The sequence below is a fragment of the Stegodyphus dumicola genome, chromosome 7 (assembly GCF_044657685.1).
Source record: "Stegodyphus dumicola isolate Sdum_Otavi_A_Nest chromosome 7, ASM4465768v1".
Classification (NCBI taxonomy): domain Eukaryota; kingdom Metazoa; phylum Arthropoda; class Arachnida; order Araneae; family Eresidae; genus Stegodyphus; species Stegodyphus dumicola.
Genome location: NC_140774.1, coordinates 157,530,920 through 157,553,292, shown reverse-complemented (window position 1 = coordinate 157,553,292; position 22,373 = coordinate 157,530,920). Strand labels below are relative to the sequence as shown.

The following is a 22,373-nucleotide window of genomic DNA, read 5'->3' as shown; positions in this document are numbered from 1 at the left end:
TTCTAATAAATTAATGTATTTGTTTACTTTTTTAATATTGTTTTACGAGTATTGATTAAAATTTCATTGATTTTTTTTTAAAGTACAACCCAAGCATGGATTACAATCACTGGGGAAAGTCGGCACTGGGCGCCGTATGCCTCCTCCTGCTAATTTACCAAGTTTAAAAAGTGAAAACAGTGGTAATAATCCAAATATAAGCCTAGTTCCAAGTGGAGGTCAAGGATGGGGCAGTACCACCAAAGAAAAAGGGAAAACAGAAGAGACCAATGGAAATCAGCAGCAATCACCGCAATCGCAGCCAGCCTCTTCACTATCACAAACTACACAGAAAGTAAGTTTTTCACCCTTCCCTCCTTTTTTGTGTATGCAAACGCTAGGGTGAAGTGTATACATATTTTAAAGACATGCAAGTATACATAAACGTACTCTGCTATATCACAGTTCAAATAACTGCATTAAAGTTGTGAATAAGTGGGAAGAATGAACATTCAGTAATAATTCCACATAGAATCCAAGTTTTTTTTTTTTTTTTTTTTGAGTGTAGGGGAAAAGAAAGAATAATTTATATTACACAATTAGTCATTTGGCAAGTCAACTGTTAAATTTTTCCAAGACAAACCCTCTCTACTACTCAACTTGATGGGATGGCATCTGACCCAAGATGTCAAAAGACAACAAATAGAATGTCATCTCGCAGGAAATAAAAATACTACCTACGAGCCAAAAAACCAAGGTGTGGTCGGCAAATCAAACATAGTATTAAGTTATATAGTGTTACATTTTGATATTGTGGACAGTTGTGTTTTGTGCAATAGAAATAAAATAACTTGGTAAAACATTTAATAACTTTTACATTTTGATTCTCTGCTCTAATTTGTCCAGAATCTACGAGTGATTCTGTTGATTCGCTGATAGCAGTTAAAAGCACACATGCACACACACATTTAAAAAAAAAAAGGAAGGGGGCTATTTTACTTCTATTGGAATATCAGAGCACTGCAAAGAAAACTAAGGTTTATGGAGTCAAAACTGGTTTACACATCTTACTTTTACTTTTTTTTCTCTCCTTTTTTTATTGCTTTTCAGCTTACTTCTAGTATCGAGCTAAACTGGTGATCTGTCGTAACTATCCATGAAATTATACATTTGTTGATTGGAATTACATATGAGCAGTATGGACTTATTGGTTAATTTCTTGGCTTTCAGTAGAGGTCACTGGTTCTAATAAATCATAAGAAGCAGACAAGTCTTTTTACCTGTAGAAAATATGATATAGCCTATATTTTTTAATTCCACTTGGTATTCAACACTATCTACTGTGACTCAAAAGAGTATTTCCTGGTAGCAGTGCAAGAAAAATAGCAGAAATAACACATATTGCTAGAAAGGATATAAGGTATATGAATTAGCAGCTGCCAGATGTGAAATCTACAAATTGACTATAAGTACAACTTATCCCGATATAGGATGCTATATACCAGTGGGAGCCAAACTTCATTATGATAAGAGCCGCATAGTAAATTTTGTGAAACCTTGAGAACCACAGCTGGATTTTCTTGGAGTCACAAATTCATATTTATATTATTTAGCAAACAAACATTTCAAGTAATTTTATGAGAATTTCACATTTTTGTGTAATTAATATGGTTTCATAAAAATGCGGAACTCTTGCTTTGTGATCAGAAACGTATATCCCAACAAATTAAAACTTGAAACTACTCTATGCTACATCTAAACGTTATTCTTTCTAGAAAAAGCAAAAATTATTTGGGGGTTTATTTTATACCTCTTTGTTCGTAGTTGTTGTAAAACTGAACTAAAGTCTTAAGAACATGTATTAATTTTTAGAAATACATATTGGAAAAGATTTTTCATTTGAGCAGGGTTCGTACAGTCCTTAAAGCTGCATTCAGATGGTGGATGTCATAGAGGTGATATTCAGATGATAAAATGTCATAGAGGCTTAGTCATGCGGGAAATCCGTTCACGCCTGCAAGACAAGGTATAAGCATTAGCAGGGGTGTTTGTGCTCCGGGGATTTTGAACTTTGTTACCTGGAAATTCCGGAGATCGTCGTTCAAAAGGAAATAGGAATAATAATAAATTATTTATTTTGATCTGGGAAACTTTGTTTGCTTTGAAAGCAGAAAACTCAAGGTCAGTGTGTGTGGTGAAAACTTTTCCTTTCTTTCTCCAAAGGCAGTGATAATGCGTGAAAAGGAAAAAACTTCTTTTTTGTTCTTTCCTTATTGCGAGTTATGACTCATTCCCCCTTCTCGGATCAAGCGTCAGTACATCAGTACATTGCATTCAGGTGCCCACGCATGGTGCGCTACCCTAGATTATTATTCTAGACGATTTTTGAGCACGTAAAGTTCCTAAGTTGGAGCAGGTACGAATAAATGCATGAAGTGGATGTGAAGTTCATGGTGATAATCCAATGTGATCTTAAGAGACTGAGCCACCGCAGTAGCTAACACGCCCCATCGGGCGAGGGCAAGTGCGGAGTAGAAAAAGAAATGCCAGTTGCAACCGAGTCCAAAAAAGTCCAGTGTAACACACATAGATATTGATATACATACGGAGACAACACACAAATATACAAGCAATGGTAGGAATTTGAGTAAATCAATGCAGAAATGAAAAATTAATATATTATACATGGGTGACAATTTGTGAGGTTACGTAACAATTGCAAACCAAGAGACATTACATATAATAGGAAAACATATCAATAAGTTAATTGAGATGTCTGAGCACAGCCTGAGGCCTTTTTTTGAAGGCCTGGCTATTGTAATTGTAATCCAGTACAGGAATAGTAGGGTTACAGACTTTAGGAATTTTTTTGTAGAATCTGAGAGACAGAGTGGCCATATATTCTTTCAGATATGGAATATTAAATTCACGGTGGATTGCCGCGTTTCTAATAAACCACGGACAACCCGCCGCTTGCCTTAGCACAATATTTTGCAGAACTTGTAGTTTTTGTACATGAGTATCATAAGTATACCCCCAGACAGGGCAGGCATAGGTGATGATGGAACGTAACATGGCTTTATAAATGAGTAATTTGTTGTCAATAGAAAGAACGCCGTTCCGGGCAATTAAGAGGGCAAGTGTAGCTTTACGAACTCTCTTCTGGATTCTTTTCGGCAAGTAGGCGGGGCAGAAAAAAAAGGGAGAGACTTCGTTCGACCAGATGTGCGATCACGTGACTCTGGATTCAAAGGTCTTATATCTCCTGGCGTGGCGTCAAAAAGTAGAGAAGGGGGATTTTTCGCGGTATTAGCTATTTGTCATTGATCGCTTCTCAACTTTTTTTCTCCGCTGTGTAAAATTTTCGTTTCATTTATTGATGCACGTGTAAATTTTTCGTTTCGTTTATTGAAATATTTTTTTATTTATGTATGCAAGAGAATTTCACTATGAAATTTCTCGATATAAATAGTGATATTATACAATTAGAAGAAGGTGTCCGAATGCATTTAAGTGGAATTGGATTGAACGGAGAGATGGTAATGGGGATACCATCGGCACATGGTGCAAGAAAATAAATGTTGCTGGACAAGCATATTGTGTTTTTTTGTAACTCACTGCTGAAGTATGGTGGGGAATGATTCAAGGCTTTCACAAATCATTCTAAAACTGTGACGCACATAAAATATTCTAAGTGCATTAGCCATTCAATGACTTTAAGTAATTATGCTAATTCAAAAAATACTGCTGACTTACTGGAGACTAATGCTCAGCCATTGGATATAGTGACAAGAAAAGCACGCCAAGAGGTATTAATAACTTCGTTTATCGCCGAGAATTCTCTTTCTTTCAATGTAGCTCCCAATTTAATTGAACTCTGCAAACAGTTGAGCCGCGATCAGATGGCACTAAACTCGTTGGAAATGTCCAGGACTACTGCATGTTATAAGATGAAATATGGGCTCGCAAAAACTATTAAGGAAAATATCAGTAAAACTTTAAAGGAGACTCTATTTTCTCTAAATTTGGATGAAAGTACTAGCAGTGCTCAAGAAAGTATACTGGCAATATTGGTGCAGTTTTATGACAACAATCAAAATGAAGTTGTAGTTCATCATTTTGCATCTCTAAAGATGGAATCTTGCAATTCACAAGCTGTTTTTAAAGCAGTTGTTAATACTGTTGAAGATAATAATATTCCATGGTTAAACTTAATTAGTGTATTAATGGACTCATGTAGCACCATGCGTGGAAAAAAAAAAGGGTGTTGAAACCAGACTACGTTCAAACAAAGCACCCCACTTATTAGATATTGATGGTGACTCATGTTACACAGCTAATAACTGTGCAAAAAAATTTGCAGATACTTAGAAGATTTGTTTGATGACATCTATTTTGATATGAAAAGCTGCAGTAAAAGAGAAAATTTTTTCAAAATCTGTGAATCCCTTGCCATAAAAAAACTTGAGCCCTTGAAGAGACCAGACCATAGGTGGGTGTACAATTTTATGTGTTTTAGAAAGAATCAAAGATCTGTGGGATGCTCTTATTGCATTTTATTTTCACTACTTGGATAAAACTGATAAAGGGGATTATTTTTCTTATGTGTAAACTGTATACAATAAAAGAAATATTTCTGCAGCTCAGAAAAAAATTGTTGAAGGGGTATATTCTTGCTTGCATTCCCAACAACTCACAAAGGATGCTTTAGCTCGGGAAAAAAAGAATACTAAATGGGTTATTTGTTACTTTATTGCATATGGCATTATATTCAGCAGTATTACCAGAGTTCAACACATATATTAAATTATTTGAAACAAAAAACAAAAAAAAAAAAAAAAAAAAAAAAAAAAAAAAAAAAAAAAAACAATGCTTCATTTAATACATTCCAGTATTTATAAATTGATGGCAAAATTTTTCTCTTTTTTTATGAAGCCAGAAAATATAGAGTGCACATCTTATAATGATTTATTAAAGGTTGATGTCACAAATCCAGAATTCCATCTACCTAGCAAAGTAATATTTACTGGTGCAGAAGCTTCCACTCTCCTGAAGAAATTATCAAAAAATCATCCAATAGCAAAAGAATTCCAAATTTCTCTGATGAAAGCTTATACTAATACAGCACAGCATATGAAACAGAAATTACCCCTTAAAAATTCATATCTAATTATAGTTTTACAGCATTAGATCCAGAGCTGAGAGGTAAAACCAGTCCAATATTAGCTTTTGAAAAATTATCATCTTTTATGTCCCATATTTTTAGTGATAATGAAAAGTCAAAAGTAGAAGCTGAAATATCCTGCAATTATGAAGTTCACCACAAAAGAAAGACAAGCCCACAAACATCAGAAAATTAAAAAAAAGCAGCAGAAATTAGATAATTTTTTTTAAAGAATTAATTCAAGTAATTTAAAATATTTACATAAAATGTAGTAGTTTATATGTTGTAAAATTTATGGTTATTAATTTTACAAAAAAAGTAATTCGTTGAACTTTTATAATTAGGTCATTCAATACTTCATAATTGTAATTTTTCATTTCTCTCCCTCCCCTTCTCGAAACTCCAAAATGTCGGTTGTAAGTCCGTAAAAGTTTCAGGGGATTTTTTGGAGTCCCACAAACACCCCTGCATTAGCCAATTAGAGAAGATATATTTATGCATGCACGATTGTGTCTACAGCTTTCCTGCTCTTTGCAACCTAGCAGACATGATCTAAGATTAAGAAGATAAAAAAATATAAATTCATTAAAGAATTGTAGTGCAGGCACCAGAATCGGGACAACCGGTTCAGCTGCACTGGATTGCAAGATAAGGAGGATAAAAATGTTAAAAGCATCGGTTGCTGTAGAGCACAACACTGGCTGTAACTTAATGTAATATTTTTGGAGGGCTAACAAGGAAAAAGTTTATCAAGTAAATATACGAGGAAAAATCATGAGCTAAAGTGATTTCTGTATCTTGATAGAGGCTGTCTATTAGGAAAAAGAAATTTGTGTCCGGTTGGCCACTCATTACTTGATGCAGCATTATTGAAGCTATTTAATGATAAAGGTGAACGCTTTCTATTGCCAGTAATGGCAATTGACAAAATACAAATTAAAAATTTGACTATAATTGAAATCGATAAAGTGAAGTCCATTGTGTTTGTGATCCTCAAAATTTCATCATACTCGACCACTGGTTACATAAATGATGAATTTTGCCTAAGATTATCAAAGCATTATTGCAAAAGTTGTGAAATGGAAAAAATATGTTCAAAGAGTGTAATTGCAGCATTTTAGTGCGGGTGATTGCAAAAAATATGAAGAAAATTGCATAAAACTGAACTAACATGCTTAAGGTTGGGAAATTAAAGCTCACTGAAAAAAGGACTGAATTTAAAATCTACAGTTTTCAAAATTTTCCCAAAATTAAAAGAGGTCCCATATGGACAATGATTTCCCGTCAAGAAAGAGGTTCTTTCGGTTAGCTCAAAAACTTGAGTAAAACTAGTATCCTAGGAGAAATAGAAAATCTTTCAAGGCAGTAGATAATGATTGTCGTAAAGCAAGGTAAGCTGGAAGTAGAAGCAAGGCACACAGAAAGAACGTAAGCTGGAACTGTCTGAAATAAAATTAACCGTAGGAAAAAAAAAAAAAAAAAAATTGAGAGCATTAATTTTAAATTCCCCTCGTATAAATGTATTATGTGTTACCACAGTAGCCATTATCTGCTCTAAAACTAACATGAGTGTGAAAGCAATTAGCAGAAATAAAATTTGTTGCAATTCTAATTATTATTCTGACGATAAATTTGCGGTAAATCTTGAAATCAATTGTTACATATATATATAGCAAATAAGTAATTAATAAAAAAAAGAGCATCATTGCATTATTTATATTTCAAAATGAAATTGTATTTTGAAAATTAAGCTTCTGTTTATTGAGAGCAAGTCTCATTTAAAGTTCCAAAAAGCCGTAAGTTTGCGACCCGCATTTAAAGTGTCAAGAGAGCAGCAGTTTGGCCATGCCTACTATATACAGTCGATGAAAGTGAAAATCAGAAAATATCAGTACAGCACTGCCTTCCACCATCTAAATTTATGTTGAATGAAATTCATGACCATCGATTGCATGACAAGATGCTAATATTTTTGGCGCCACCAAATCGGCAGCCTCATGCCTCATCTATATTTTGCAATTAGTCAGGTAAAATCCATTTCATATTCACATATTTTTATACTTGCATTTATTTTTGGATGTGAGACGGTGTAATATTTTTTATGAATGTGTATATACTAACTAGTTAGATTTGTTGATAAGAAGTGTTTATTGAATTAAAAAAAACCAAATCCTTTACTATAGAAATATATGAATGTTGGTAAAAAGGTGTGTGCCGATACTTCGTTTTGGGCAAATTCTTCTATTTTAAGGCGGCATTCAGACGTTGTCGTAAAGGGCATAGAGGCGTAGTCATAAGGGCACAAAATATGGGAATTCTGTTCACACTTGTGAGAATGGGGTACAAGCTGTGGCCAATGGGAGAAGCTAAAATTGCGCATGCGTGAATGTGTCTACAACTTTCCCCGCGCTATTCTCCTGCTCAATTGACTTCCCGCGTTTGCTCTGCTTGTTTTGTGACAGCGAAATCTTCTGTAGAACGCCGTTTCGTTTTAGCTTCGCTCTGATTGGTCGATGCTTATACCAAACTCGGCATAAAGTTGAAAACTTTGAACCCTATGCCACGAGCACTAAACCAGATTTTGTGATATAAGACAGACTGGTTGCCTTGGCAGTGGAGATCGGCTTTAACCACTTATGCCCTTTACGCCCTCATCTAAATGAAGCTTTAAGGTAAAAGTTGCTTTTAAGTGTCTGTGTTATGCCATCAATGACTGGACAGCTGCAGTTAAGTGCTGTATCATGTTCTGTTAACCCTTTTGGGATGAAGGCACAAACGTGCATGTATTGCTCGGTTATCCATGAAATTGCAAAAAGGTGAATATTTTGGATAATGTTCTGTGGAGTATATATGTTGTGTAAAATTTATACTCTAGTTTAATTGCATACTTTGTGCGATTCATTTTTTGTTTTTATATTGCACTTAATTTATTTTTTTAGTATTTACTTCCCTTTTGGTGATTTTTGACATTATATAATTGGCAGTAAACATTTTAAATTTATTTTTAGTGTCATAAATTTCAAAATGAACTACACACAGTCTTATGTTACAATCCTTGCAGTCATAATAGCTCATTTGCATTTTTGAAGGGCTTTTGTGTGAGTGTAGCAGTAGAAAATTTTCGGTCATTCTTATTGTTCTCATTGCAGTACTATAAGTATTTGTCCAAAGTCTTAACTAGTAATATTTCTAAGAATTATTTATATTCTAATATTTGTAAAAATAAATGTTACATATAAAACTTGCATAACAGTGTGAAAAAGCATATTATGTTAGTATTATTATCAGTTTTTGTATATAGTTTGTTTTGTCATATCCATATGACATGTCTAAAAATTGATTCTTTAAATTTTAGACAAGTACAACAAGCACAGTTGCAACATCTGGAGTAAACAAAACATGGAGCAGTGTCACATCAAACCAAGAGGATGGTGGTCAAGAACGGAACTTCTTGGGCCAGCAGTCGCCATTTTTTCCTCAGGAATTCCCCAAGTTAGCTGGTGGAGATGCACCAACCGAAGGCAACCAGAAATCAAATGTAGATACTCAGTATGGACCAGGACCAAGTCTAAGACCACAAAGTATGTTCCTTCGTATCTGTAACTATGCTTAAAATAATTTGTATGATTAGATTATCTTAAGTGGATCCAATATGAATCATGAGAAATTATGTGCAGTGTAATGGTAGGCTTTTCATGTAAAATAAATGTAGGAAGCAACTTGCTAAAATTTGTTTTATTCTGTGAATTTTTTGTAAGATCATTTTAAGTTTTACGAAATTAATTATGTAGACCAGCAATTCTTAGCCGATAGTATGCAAGAGTAAAATGGGTGGTATGCAAAGAAACAAAGTATTTTTAACTATTAAATTCCAAAATTAAATAACCCAACATCCTGCTTAAGTTTTTCCCAACACTCTTAAATTTATTCCATCCGAGCTTTGTTCAAGGTCAGTAGCCACTAAATATTTTAGCCATAGCCATAAAATTTTTTTCATAAAAATGATGTTTTAAGAGGAGTAATAAAAATGGATTTTGTATTCAATAGGAAATACAAAGGAGTTCCTATAAAAGGATAATAGTATCTCATTAATTCTTTTAGAGTTGATTGATTTGGTTGCATGACTGCACTTTATGCCACCACTATTTCCAGGCTCATATTTTCAATTAGAATCATTTTTTACGTCGATTTGCTGTCTGTAATGGGAGGTAATTTGTCATTGCTTTGTATTCCTTAATTTTCTACATGATTTGAGAATATCGATGTTTGTTTTATCTAATCTTTGAAATATGGTAACAGGTAGTTTGGTGAAATTTTGGTAAGGCAATAAAGGTTACTAGCTAGGACTTTAGCAGTGTACATGGATAAAGTCAAGATTGTGCGCAATGCCATTTTTGTGCAATTCTAGGACATTTTTTTAAGTGAAAATAGGTCAAGGTGTACATGGATACCGTGTTTGAGCAATTCTTAAAAAGGCGGCAAGCAGTGGGCGATTCTGCACTTTCTCCCAATTTCGCACCTAATCTTTGTCAGGATTAAGCACTTTTGTTCCATAAAAGTTCTAGCATGAGTGTAATTCGGCTAGCAGATTGTTGGGGGGGGGCGGACTTCGTAAAAACAAAATCGCGTCCCAAAAACAAAACAAAACAAAAAAAAAAAAAAAAAAAACCCAGCAGGTTGCTGTATCCAGGCACGAAACTTTCCCGCGTTTTTGAACGCCGCCCGGGCTGTTTCTGAGATCGATGCAGAACCGTTGAGAAATCGCGACAGGCAAATGTAGGAGGGGGTTAAGCGGAGGAGACTCTCTCTCTCTTCCTTTATTCTTTGTAAAAAAACTTTACATGATGCCAGAGATCGCGAAATACGTTGTTTCACGTCAAGGTGAAGTAGGTGGGGCTTATGTGGAAAGGCGGAAATAGATGCGTACGAATATCGAATCAAAGAAGAACAAGCAAGCGTCAAACAAGAGCTGACTTCAATAATTTCAGCGATGGGTGCTGGCGCCATCTGTCGGACATACGGATAACCACTTGCATTCTCCAGTACACAAAACTCTATGTAAAAATTTAAGGAATGCTCATAAACTGTATAAAGAAGAGCTACAGATAAAAGAAGAGCGAGAATCTAAAAAAAAAAAAAAAAGCTATTAAACGTTGCAGAAGTAAAGAAGAAAATAAAAAAAAGTATCAATGGATTGTATGAAAGCTGTTGAAAAGAAATTGAGACTAGCTCGCAAATTGAAATAAAAGTTGGCTGCAAAAGTAGCCAAAAAGAAAAAGCTTTTTCCCTAAGAATTTTTAATTAGGATCGAGTGAGACAGACAAAATAGTTATTTTTTATATTCCTCTTATAACTATATGTTATTTTGTAACTATATTATCTCATATGACTACTTTTTCTGGTGTTATAGAAAGAACTGTTTATTGAACTAAAAGTGAAGATAATTGAAAGCTATAGTAACAGTTATGTATATTTACATACCTGCCAACTTTTACGAAAATGCGTTTGTCTTTACGATTTTACGATCGTAATCCATTTTTTACGATTTTTTTCCTTTTTCAAGTGTTTTTAGTGATTTTTCTCGAAATTTTAGAATTTTTCGCCAATTCAGCGATTTTCGCCAATTGCATCGTGTTTTACCGCCAACTACCGACTACTTCGAATCCAGTAACCTGCGGTTTCTCCCAACTCGCCGCTTAACCAGCCAATACAATGCGCTGAACTTGTTTCTCCCACACTTTTCTTTGTGGGCGCCAGATTATTTTTTTTCGTGTTCGCTTCAACAGCAAGGGAATTACTCAGCTCAGACTGAGCGAGCGTGGATTGTCGTATTCTTTTTTTTTTTTTTTTTTTCCCCTTCTTTCTTGCTTGCACGTGCTACGAATTTTCTTAATACGTCGTTGTTACAAAATGAGTTCAAAAAATCCGTATTCTCAATAGTTTCGGCCTGCCTACAAAGCCGAATTTCCAACAATTAAAGAATCCTTCAAAGGAAATAACTGCATTTTTGCAACGTGTGCGCTTTCATAATAAGTCACGGTGGAAGAAGCGACATTGTGAAGCATGTTAAGACTAAAAATCATGAAGTTAATGCTTCGGCTTTGACAACGTCAAAGAAAGTGGATGATTTTTTGTCAAATTCGGCTACGAATTCGGATGCCGATGTCATTTTGGCAGAGTGTTTGTTTACTGCATTCCTCATCGAACACAACATGCCGCTAAGAGCTGCCGATCATGCCGTTCAACTTATCAGATGGATGTTTCATCTTTTGACAAATTGAAAATTCATCTTTTGAAAAGATTCGTTTTTTTATTCATAAATTTCCACTTTTGTTAACAATTAAAGAAAATGAATGCCATAATGATGCTTTAGATTACATTTAGATGAATTACAGAACCAATTTTCTGCTGCACAGTTTGAAGACTTTGCCAGTTCTGGAGAAGATAGACTTGGATGTCCTCGTTGGTGCCTTAAAAAGAATAAAAAGAGTTCATGGAACACCAAAATATGATAGACTAGCAAGAGTTTTTATGTGCTATTCTCGTAATTCCACACAGTAATGCTGAGTGCGAGAGAGTCTTCAGTGTTGTAAAGAAAAACAAAACTATGTTTCGTTCTTCAATTTCACCAAAAACTCAAGAAAACATTTTAATTGCTAAATGTTATGAGGAAACTGATTGTTATGACAGGAATTTTCCAAAGAATTTTTGGCCAAAGCCAAAAAATGCACTCTAAATTCATTGCAATTATTTTTTTGTGTAACATTAAGTTCTTGTTTTTATGTTTCCTAATAAATTTTTTAGTTACTACTTAACTGAGATTTACTAATGTAATTATAATTTTCTTTTTTCTATTTGTATAAATTGTTATTTTTCAATATCAAAGCATGATATTAATTCTTCGTGTTCTTCTGAATTTTGGAGAAACCTTCTGAATTTTTATCTTTAGAGGTTGGCAGGTATGATATTTATCTCTAAAACTTGTCATTGTCTGAAAATGAGCAGTAATATATAACATAAATATGTATATCGGTGTGTTGTAATGTTGTGTACAGTATTCATGTATCAGCTGTTAAAATAAGTTACGTAAAGAGCATCTTAAAGAAGGTTAATTCATTACAATCTCTTTGTGATTTACTGATTTTTTTTTGAAAGTGGATGATAAAATTGATAGCAAAATAGTAAGTACAAGTATTATTTTAGTTTAATTATATGTTTAATACTTTTATGTTAAAAAGTTGATATTTTATTAAAATGTGGTTTTTTTTGAGTCGCGCGTTCGCATTTAGTTTTTGTGTCCGTGCGTTCTTCAGCTTTTTTTGCCAACTTGCACTTTCATGCCTATGTAACAGGGTTGGTCGCCAAAAAATCGCAAAGTTACCGTAATCCGAAGATTAAACCTCTTATTATACTGTGCATGTTTTTGTGAAAACATAATAAAACAGACCTAAATTTTAAAAATGGAAAAATAGGCAAAATTGACTAAGTGGAAAAGTGATGATTAACAGGTGATGGATCCAAGACAATCTGCTAGCATTAAAAATATTGAAAAGAAAAGAAAAACATTGTGTATTTTTCTCTGTATTTGAATTGCAGAATTGTTTATTTAGTGAATTATGGTTGGCATTTAGCATATTTAGAGGATATTTTTGGGAAGTTAAATGAATTAAAAATTTAAGATTATGAGGAAAAAATGTTAATTAGTTTATCATTAGAAATAAAACGGAAGCTAATAATCAAAGAAATGGTAGTAATATTTTAAGTTTACTACTTTTAGAAAGTTTCTAACCGAAAATAATTTGAAAATGAAAGAATTAGCATCCAACTTAAAAATCATTATTTTTCATTAATAAATAATTTCAACATTTATTTTCCAGAGGATTATGAAAAAGAACAATTAATAGAAATTTCCCGTGATTGAACTCTAAAAATGTCAAACGTAACACACTTGTTAACTTTTGGCTGAACCGGAGAAAAAAAGCCATTTCAAATAAATCTATTAAATTTTTATTGCCTTTTTTCAGAACCTATTTGTGTGAACAAAAATTTTCTTTCTTGTTGTATTTGAAAAATAAATACAAAACAAAATTAACTTAACCAGGATTCCTGGTTTGCGGTTAAAACTAAAAGAAATAAGACCAGACATAAAGAAATTGATGTCTCTTAAACAGGCAGAAATTTCATACAAATTTTTGATAATTAAAATGGTAACAAATTTTTAAACATTTTTTTATGTATGAATATCTAATACAAATAGTCAATAGGTTGTGCAAATGACAAAATATATTTTTAATATTTCTATTGCAAAATTGAAAAATAATTGGTGTAAATTGTAGTGGTGGTTCTAAAGTTTTCAGTTTTTGTTAAAGTCATACATGTTAGTCAAAAGGTTGAGAACCGCTGATTTAGATTATATGTTTGTCTAATAGTTAAAAATGTATCCTAAAGTTAAAAAGCATTATAGCATACAATGAAGCTTGAAATAACCTTTTGTATTTTGTATAATTTTAAATTAACTCTCAACTGCTACTTTTCTTTATTTGCATCTTTTATTATTTCAAAAAAAATTTTTTTTTTGCTTAGTATCATATTCCTAAAATTAAAAATTTAAAATTTATGATCTAGGTAGAAACTAATTTTCAAAAAATGCAATTTAATATTTCTTTAATAGCCGAAGGAAGCTGGGGTCGAGGCACATTGCAGCAGCAGCCTCCTGCTGGATCGGCAGGCGGCCAGCAACAGAGCAGTGGCAGTGGCGTGAACGGCTCGCAAGCGACCTCAGAAACCCAACCATTATCTTCTCAGACACATATGCGAGATCAGCGACAGTATTCCACATCTCGAGGTGGCCCTATAACAAGTGGCAACATTGGAAGCGTCACTTCAGGGTCAACGCCTTCTGGACCACCAATGGGACCAGTACCTCCACTTGGACACGGTCCTGGCATGGGTGGGCAGATGGGACCTGGGTCCGCCCTCCACCCACCTCCACAGTTCAGAGGAATGATGCCTTCATTCGTAAGCTTTATTTTTTGTATTTGATTAAAATTTAAACCAATGTCAGCATTGCTGTACTTTTATAATACTTTTATAATAATTTAAATGAGTGTTCACGTGTTGAAGATCTTTCTGTTAAAAGTAATTTTTGTTTAATTTGAAAGTAATTTCATGCTGTATTTTAAGCAGTTTGTGCAAAATTTGGCACTTCAAAAACATGTAAAAAATTTGCATATTTTTTAGATGTTTGGAAGAAATACATATTCCTCTGGGTATCCATCTAACTACACTAATGTTCCTCCACCACCTCAGCAGAATGCCCGGCCACCTTACCCATATTCAGAGAATAGGTAATTATCTGTTATATATATTCTATAGTTCTATAGTCTGAATATCTTATAAATTCTGAATATGTATTATTAAATTGGTATGTATATACTTAGTAGGCGACCACAACCAGTTCGTCCTCTTGCAGAAGAAGAAGCCTATCAGCGTCCTGCAGCTATAATTACTGAAAAAGCTTTAAAAGGTTTTGATGAGATTCTACAGAATGATACTCAAGATACTTGGGCTACATCACATGGAGAAATTGATTACAAGTAAGTATTTCATTGATTATAAACTCTTTGAAATTACTTGTTTTTTTAGCATTCTGGTAATTTGTAGCTGGACAGAGGTTTATTCTGGCAAGGTACTAGAATTTTGTATGTATCACCAAAGAGAGAATTGTAGAAAGATTATTTATTATAATGGACCATTAGAGAAAGGGGGGAAATAATTCTGTGTTAAGCGCCCATTGCATTAACACTTATACAGCATATAAACAGATCTGGAGAAACAGTTGCAGATCTCCATTAAAAGGATCCAGAACTCGGGCAAAGGAGGTTTTTTTGTTTCAGAAACAGATGACTGTGCACACCTTAGTTCAAAAGTGAAGCTTTTAGGGGTCATGTTTAAACAGAAGTTGACCTCTCCTTCATATAGTTATACAGGGTGTAACATAAATGTTTCTATAAACTTCTAGGGGAGGTAGGGCACATTCTAAGAATTGAATAGGAACCTATACCCAGAAATGTCAGGGGTAAGTAGTAGCAGAGGTAGAAGATAAGAAAGGAAACAAGTGTAAACATTTATTGGACATGAATAAAAATGGTGTTTCGACAGTTTGAAGTTTGCACCATCAAACACAAAACGTGCCTGCCTGACACCGACGGACATTGATTGCCGAACATATTCAAACACACCGGGGTTTTCATCGATTGTAGCAGGCAAGTTTTGCGTCGAGATCCATTTCAGACGGAATGGGATTGTAATGCACGGCACTTTTGATGGCTTCCCACAAAAAGAAATCAAACTGGTCCACCATGCCCAATCCATCGATGTGGGAATGATTGGATCAAATGGCTGCAAACATCGTCCAAAATGAATCCACTTCTTAATGATTCGTAGTCGAACAAATTTTGCTGCAGACGTGCAAACAAACTGGTATGGCTGATATCTGTCGGAGAAGCATTCTCAATAAATGCATTCACTACCGTCAGCTATTCCATACATTAAGTGCATGTCTGTAAGCTCTCTGTTCGTATAGTGTTCCATGCTCTTGGTATGGTGCCTACTACTCAGATGAGGCAGTCCTCACTTTCCACTAGCACTCTTCTGTAGAGCACACCCTGGTGGGATATAGTGACGTTTCTGGGCATGGGTTCCTGTGCAATTCTTATGTGCCCTACCTCCCCTAGCAGTTTGTTGCAACATTTATGGTACACCCTCTATATTCTTTATATTCCTATACCTGAGGAGGAAACACTGAATCTTGTTTTTAGAGAACTTGTCCACTCTAAAGTGGACTGTGCGTAATCATTTATGAATCTGCATGGGCATTAAATTTGTTGAAACTGGATCTTGTTTATCAGTAGGCTCTGCGGATTAATTCTGGGCCCTTAAAAATGTCTCCTACCCTGTATTTATATGTTGATTCCTGCGAACTATTACTCCGATTGAGACTTAAGCAGTTGTATTTTATCATTATTCAAGTATTATCACAGCCTGACCATTCTTGCAAACTGTCCTCTGTTACTTGTAATCTGTTTGAAGGAAGCCTGTATAATATATTTCCTAAGACAATAAATCATATTGAATGTTGCATGCTGGTATACCTAGACAGTAAATCCTTTTTAAGATCTGTGCTTGGGAGTATACACAAATCCAGTTTCTTAGTGTTTTCTAACATCATGCCAAAAGAAACAGTAACAAGACGTTTATGAATTAATTTTCTTGAACATAAATATAGTAGTTGCATTCCTCTGTATATAGATGACTCTAAAGCCACTGGTCATGTGAATACAGCATTTGCAATGATGAGTACGTGGATGGCAGATGTTTTACATGGTGCTTGTTCAATTGCCATATATTATATACTTCATGTGCTTCATATTTAAGGGAGTAAAAAGTTATTACTTATACTGATTTATTTAGTGTAGCTGTAGAAACATTTTCTGATATGCACAATCTGTGCATTTTTAAGACCTAAGATTAAAATTAAACTTAAGGGACTATGGGTATCATATTCTTTGCTGCTGGATCCCCAGACTTGTAGGGATTATAAGAAATTAGCAAACTGCTGTTAAAATGTGTAGTCAGCCTTTTCTTTTTAGAGATATTAACATTGTCATCAAGCAGATGTTGACTGAATGGCAGCGACTTAATGACTGTCAAGTGAATAACTGAGAAGCATAAAATCAAAAATAGAATATGGGAGTCTAATAGAAACTGGAAGTTCTTTTAACTTATTTAGAATTGGTCACTTTCATGTTGCTCATAATTAAATCCTAAAAATCAAATCAAGAATGAGCCTTTATGCTCAGATTGTCATGTTGGTACTTCACGTTTAAAGAGTTCCGTACTTTAATTCTTCATTAAAAGTATTTCAACAGTTGTAACGTTCTAATCAGCCCAGATTGTCATGTTGATCTATCGGTGCTACACATTTTAACAGAGTTCCATATCATAAGTCTTCGTCAAATGTATTTTAACTTAGACTGTCTAATCGAAAAAGAGGTCAATTTTAATATATATTTTTAATTGAAGGAGACTGAATTTTACTATTTCATTTTGTTTTTAAATATATTGTTTTAATGCTGTATATTTTTAATAATTAATGTTCTCATTCATATCAGCATCACAACTGTTAATATAAATACTTTACATTTTTTATTTCATTGATTTTGCAAGTGGAATAATTGAAACAAGTTGGTTGGTGCATTTTGGCCTTTTTTAGGCTCTGAGGCAAAAATAAGTTGTACAAGGTAATTACTTTGCTGTCAACTTCCCTGATAAAACTGGAAGACTCGTAGTTTTTCATAACATCTGTCTCTCTTTTGTTTAATTTTTAGCCATTAAATAAGTGCTTTTAAGCAGTATATGAAATTATTCAATTATGCAAATTCCATTCATCCATTCCAAATGATTTTTAGTATCATTTTTCATATTAAATTTTAATTTCATCTGAATAGTATTTTCTTATTAAATTGCATTTGATCTAAATCTAGTTCTACTTTATACATTTGTAGATTTTTATATGAAGATTCAAGGACTGTTTGATGAGTTAATAATTGTATTTAATTTTATTTTGCTTCAGTATACAGTATATTGTTAAGCTTATCCACAAAAAATACTATGTACATTAATTATTAATTTTATTTTCATTGTATTTAAAAGCACTTAATAAATAAAATTAAATTTTTCCTTCACTACTTGGTATTTTCTCAATAAAAGTGTAAGGAAATTAAAAAATGAAATTCGCGCAAAAACATAAAATTTAGAATATCCAATTAAATGCTAGATGATAATTAGTTCAATAACGTGAACCATGCATTTTAAAGTGAATTACAGTCAGTCTAAAGTTTCCTTAAAATGGTATCGCTCCACTGCATGAAAAACCTTCCTGTTTTTAGAATTTAAAGGTTGGCAGCTATAGTCCTAAATCTAAAATAAGTAATATTAATTAGTCTTAAATTTATGAGATGAAACTGACAGTACTTTTTTAGATTAACTCTTTCGCATCCAGAGAGGGCAAAATCTCAATTCCCGAATCGAAAACGCCCGTATCTAAGAATTTCTCTTGGAATGCTTTTCCTTCCCCCATGACAAGTTGAATACTACAGCGCTAACAATAGCCTTACTTAAGTAAAGGGAGAACTTCTTTTGTCGACGCTTTGACACTGTGTGAAGTTTCCCCTTGGGACAGGATTGCAACTTCGGGCATCAAAAGCTAAACATTGACAGTAAACAAAGGGAAATGAAGGAACAAAGGAAACAAGGAAGCTACTTTGAGTAGCTTCAAAAGAATGATTGACATGTGATTTAACAACACCTGAAAGCAATGAGTAATGCAGTAACGCAATGAGGGAAAGCACTGGGTAGGAAATTATTTAGGCATTTCGGGTGTCCAGCCAATGTCTGAATGTTTGGGCGTTTTGGGGCGACTTCCATGCGAAAGAGTTAGTAGCTGGAATTTCATTTGCCTTTTCTTTTAAATGTTCCACTTTTTTGCATTTCAGATTTTATGTTTGTTCATAATGCTTAAAAGGAAATTTTGAATTAACAATGCTATGTGATGATTCATAGGTTACTGATTTTCTGTGATGACCAGAACCTCACCACCCACTTATCTGATAGCATTCTTAATTGCTTTACTGAAAAAATAAAATTTAATCCATAAATTGTAAGTTAACACATCCACTGCCATATACAGAGGCTTGTTCTTGTATTTTTTAGACGATTTTCATTGTAATAATGCCTAATTCTTTTATATTTTAAAATTTTAAACTTTATATTTGATATCCATTATTCTTCACAATCTTTATATACCATGGCTTTGAAGACAATAAAAAAAAGCCTTTCTTAATTTTGGAAGAGGTACTTTATTCCAATTGCCCTCGAAGCTTTACAAAGTGAAATCATTGTTGATAGTTCAAGAGAATTAATTAGTAGGGATATGAATGAAGGCTACGGCCTAAACCCGGTTCTATAAAATATGTTTTTGATAATATATGGAGTTGTTGTTCTTAATATTTTTCTCTACTGTCTTTGCTTTTTAATTTCCCATAATACGAAAAACCAGCAACAATCATAATTCGGTTTGTACGGTCTTTAAAAGTCCTTAGATTTTTGGAATCTATTTTTGGTCCTTAAAAAAGTCCTTAATTTTGGCCAAAATCAACAGAAGGTCCTTAATTTTTGTCTGTTTTTACGACTGTCATTTTGAGTGCGAGTTAGCATTTTGAGGAGTATTTTCGGCGATTCACTGCCGTATATATGGTAATCTTTTGAAGGGTTCATGAGTTATAATTTGTTTCTATTTCTAATATAAATGATTGGATACTGGAGTTTTATTTTTTCGAATAAAGAGCTCTTAAACAACTTTTTGCTTTTGGGGATGTGAATTCTTTTATTAAACGGTTCTAAATTTGGTGATTTTAAGATCAGTTTATATAGAAACTTTTTAATTCCAAGACCTGAGAATTTTTCCACTATTTTTTTTAAAACATCATAACATTGATAAATTACAGTAAAATAATGGTAATATATTGAAATTATATTTAAAAATAACATTAAGATAAAACATTTTTATTTTTCACTGTCATATTATGAAGTTTTATTTGTTTTTATTTCTAATATAAATGATGGGATACTCGAGTTTCTAAGCAAGAAGTGAAACAAGCATATCGAAATTCATTTTTTCGAATAAAGAGCTCTTAAACAAGTTTTCGCTTTTGGGGATGTGAATTCTTTTATTAAACAGTTCTAAATTTGGCGACTTTTCAACATTTTGGCGATTTTAGGATTAGTTTCTATAGAAACTTTTTAATTCCAAAAGCTGAGAATTTTTCAACGATTTTTTTTAAAACATCGTAACATTGATAAATTTTATTAAAATAATGGTAATATATTGAAATTATATTTAAAAAATAACATTAAAATAAAGCATTTTTATTTTTCGCTGTCATATTATAAAGTTTTATTTTGGCAACTTGTACAATATTTTAAATCTGAAAAATAAACAAGGTATAATGTTATAAAGCACAATTTACGAAACAGCTCTTAGCAAAAGCAAAATTAGCTATGAATGAAATAAAAACGTCTTGTTTTTAATTTTTTCATAGTAAGAGTTTTTCCCATGTTAATTGTCTCAGAATATTCAAAATTCTCAGAATGTGCATCAGTTTTCTGTATAAAATTAATTTTATACTTTTTCCCTCCTACTTTTTTCCGAAATATTTCTGGCTTTTTTCTGTTACAGAAATGGTGGGGATAATTTTTCTTTAGGATTTTAGACATTGCAGCTTGCAAAGTTTAAAAAAAAGGATTTAAAGGCAAGATTTATAGACTCACGATTCTAGAAGATTCGAGAAATATGTGACAAAATGAAAAACGTCTCCATGATTTGAACACGTAGTGGATGTATTTTAGAGAAAGTTTACAATGAATTTCTTAATTTTGGGAGAACACCTGGAAGTACAATGAAAACATAATATTTGAATGTATTACTTTATCAAAAGTAATAATAATTCTAGTATCAAAAGTAATAAGGGAAGATCTTCTCTTTATTTTCTCTACTTTTCACAAGACAGAAGCATGGAAAATATCAAAAATGCTTCTGATCTTATCACATGGACAGGCATTATAGAAAGGGATTTTTTTTATTAATAAAGAAATTGAAAACTTACAATTTAAAAGATTCATCTAATATTTCTTAATGCATCATATGCATAGCTGGCACTAGGCATTTTCCCACGTGATGCAGTCTCTGTGGATCCTAAGTTCTGCTGCCTATTGCCTTTCTAAATTCTGCTTCCAATGCTTGCTCTAAATTCTAAAAGTTTTGCCATTTCTAGATTTTGTTGTTCGGTGTGTCAGTAAATTCTAGAAATTGTGCCACATCAGCTCTGTAACCGTCCTTTACTATATATATTTCATATTGCTTCCGAATGTTCATATTACTAAAGAAATAAAATTAGTCGTTTTTTGTGTACATTCTAAATGCATTTAGTGTTTTTAAGAATAATGGAAATCCTTAATTAAATCCAAAAATTCTAAAATGGAAAGTAAACGTGTTGAAGAAAGAAACTGAGTACATAAAGGAAATTATTCTTCAAAGATATGTGCAGCTATTATGATGTAAATAACCCAATTGTTTATGATTTCAACCTTTACTATAATTTTCCATTTCCATTTGCTCATATGATAATTATTGAGCCAGATTAAATTACAATTAAATTGTATAATCTTTGACCACGAGTCCACATTATTATTTGACTGTTCTTGTTTAGTTATGTCACCGTGAGCTGTAATTGATTTTGTTAGCATCAGAACATGCCTTTATGTTCCAAGTTCTTTTTAAATAAGAGGCTTATTTAAACTTTTGTCTGATATTGTAGTTAATTTCAGACGTAGCGATAATATGCTTCAGTCTGTCGGGGGTTTTGGACTATTTAACTTTTACCAGATCAATTAAACCCTCATAGGTACATTATGGAGAGGTTGACAAGTTACGAGATGAAGTATGCAGAAACTAGTGTGAGAGCATTGGTTTCCATATTGAGACAAATCTCTAATTGTTAGAAAAGATGCTTAAAAAAGAAGGAAATCGATATAAACTTTCAAATATGACCAACTATCATAAGTGTAAAATATTTAATGTTACTTGATAAATTGCATGGTTTATTTTATTCTCAAACTTATTAACAATTATGTTAATTAATTCATGTTTAGTAAAAATGCGTACTACTTAGGGATCTATTTTATTTTTAGGATCGTATTACAAAAGTGAGATTCAGGCATAGATAATATCTTCAATTTCCATTTGCTCATAGGTCCTTAATTTTTTTCATTAATGGTCCTTAAAAGTCCTTAATTTCCGTGTGCAGAAAAGTGTATGAACCCTGTAAATCCCTTAGGAAAAATTTGAGATTCCTTTAACTATGTTTTAACATTTTTTTCCTCTTTGATAATAATAAATGGACCTTTTTTATTGTAGTCAAGTACATCCAAGATTCGTCTATTGTAGCAACATTTTTTTCATTTTTGTCTTTATAAATGACTTCACAAAGAACTGCATTGTGTTCTGCATTCTGTGATATGTGAGGAGAAAGACGATGCATATTGATACCTTTCAGCATCAGTCACTTAACAGTTGACATTGAGTTTTTTAATGAGTTTGTGCTTGTTTTCT

At 32.9% G+C, this 22,373-nt stretch overlaps 1 protein-coding gene across 10 annotated transcripts in view; it reads left to right on the top strand.

Annotated features, from left to right (window-relative positions):
* The window catches only part of LOC118204556 (uncharacterized), a 109,632-nt gene that overhangs the window by 10,482 nt on the left and 76,777 nt on the right, over positions 1 to 22,373 (top strand). For 7 of the 10 annotated variants that reach the window (XM_085820964.1, XM_035376868.2, XM_085820961.1 and 4 more), the window contains exons 3-7: positions 84 to 334; positions 8,499 to 8,724; positions 13,815 to 14,161; positions 14,384 to 14,490; positions 14,584 to 14,739. In XM_085820964.1, coding sequence (XP_085677090.1) covers positions 84 to 334; positions 8,499 to 8,724; positions 13,815 to 14,161; positions 14,384 to 14,490; positions 14,584 to 14,739 — 1,087 coding nt within the window. The remainder of the gene's footprint in view (positions 1 to 83; positions 335 to 8,498; positions 8,725 to 13,814; positions 14,162 to 14,383; positions 14,491 to 14,583; positions 14,740 to 22,373) is intronic. The other 3 variants (XM_085820963.1, XM_085820958.1, XM_085820962.1) reach the window with 1 other exon arrangement.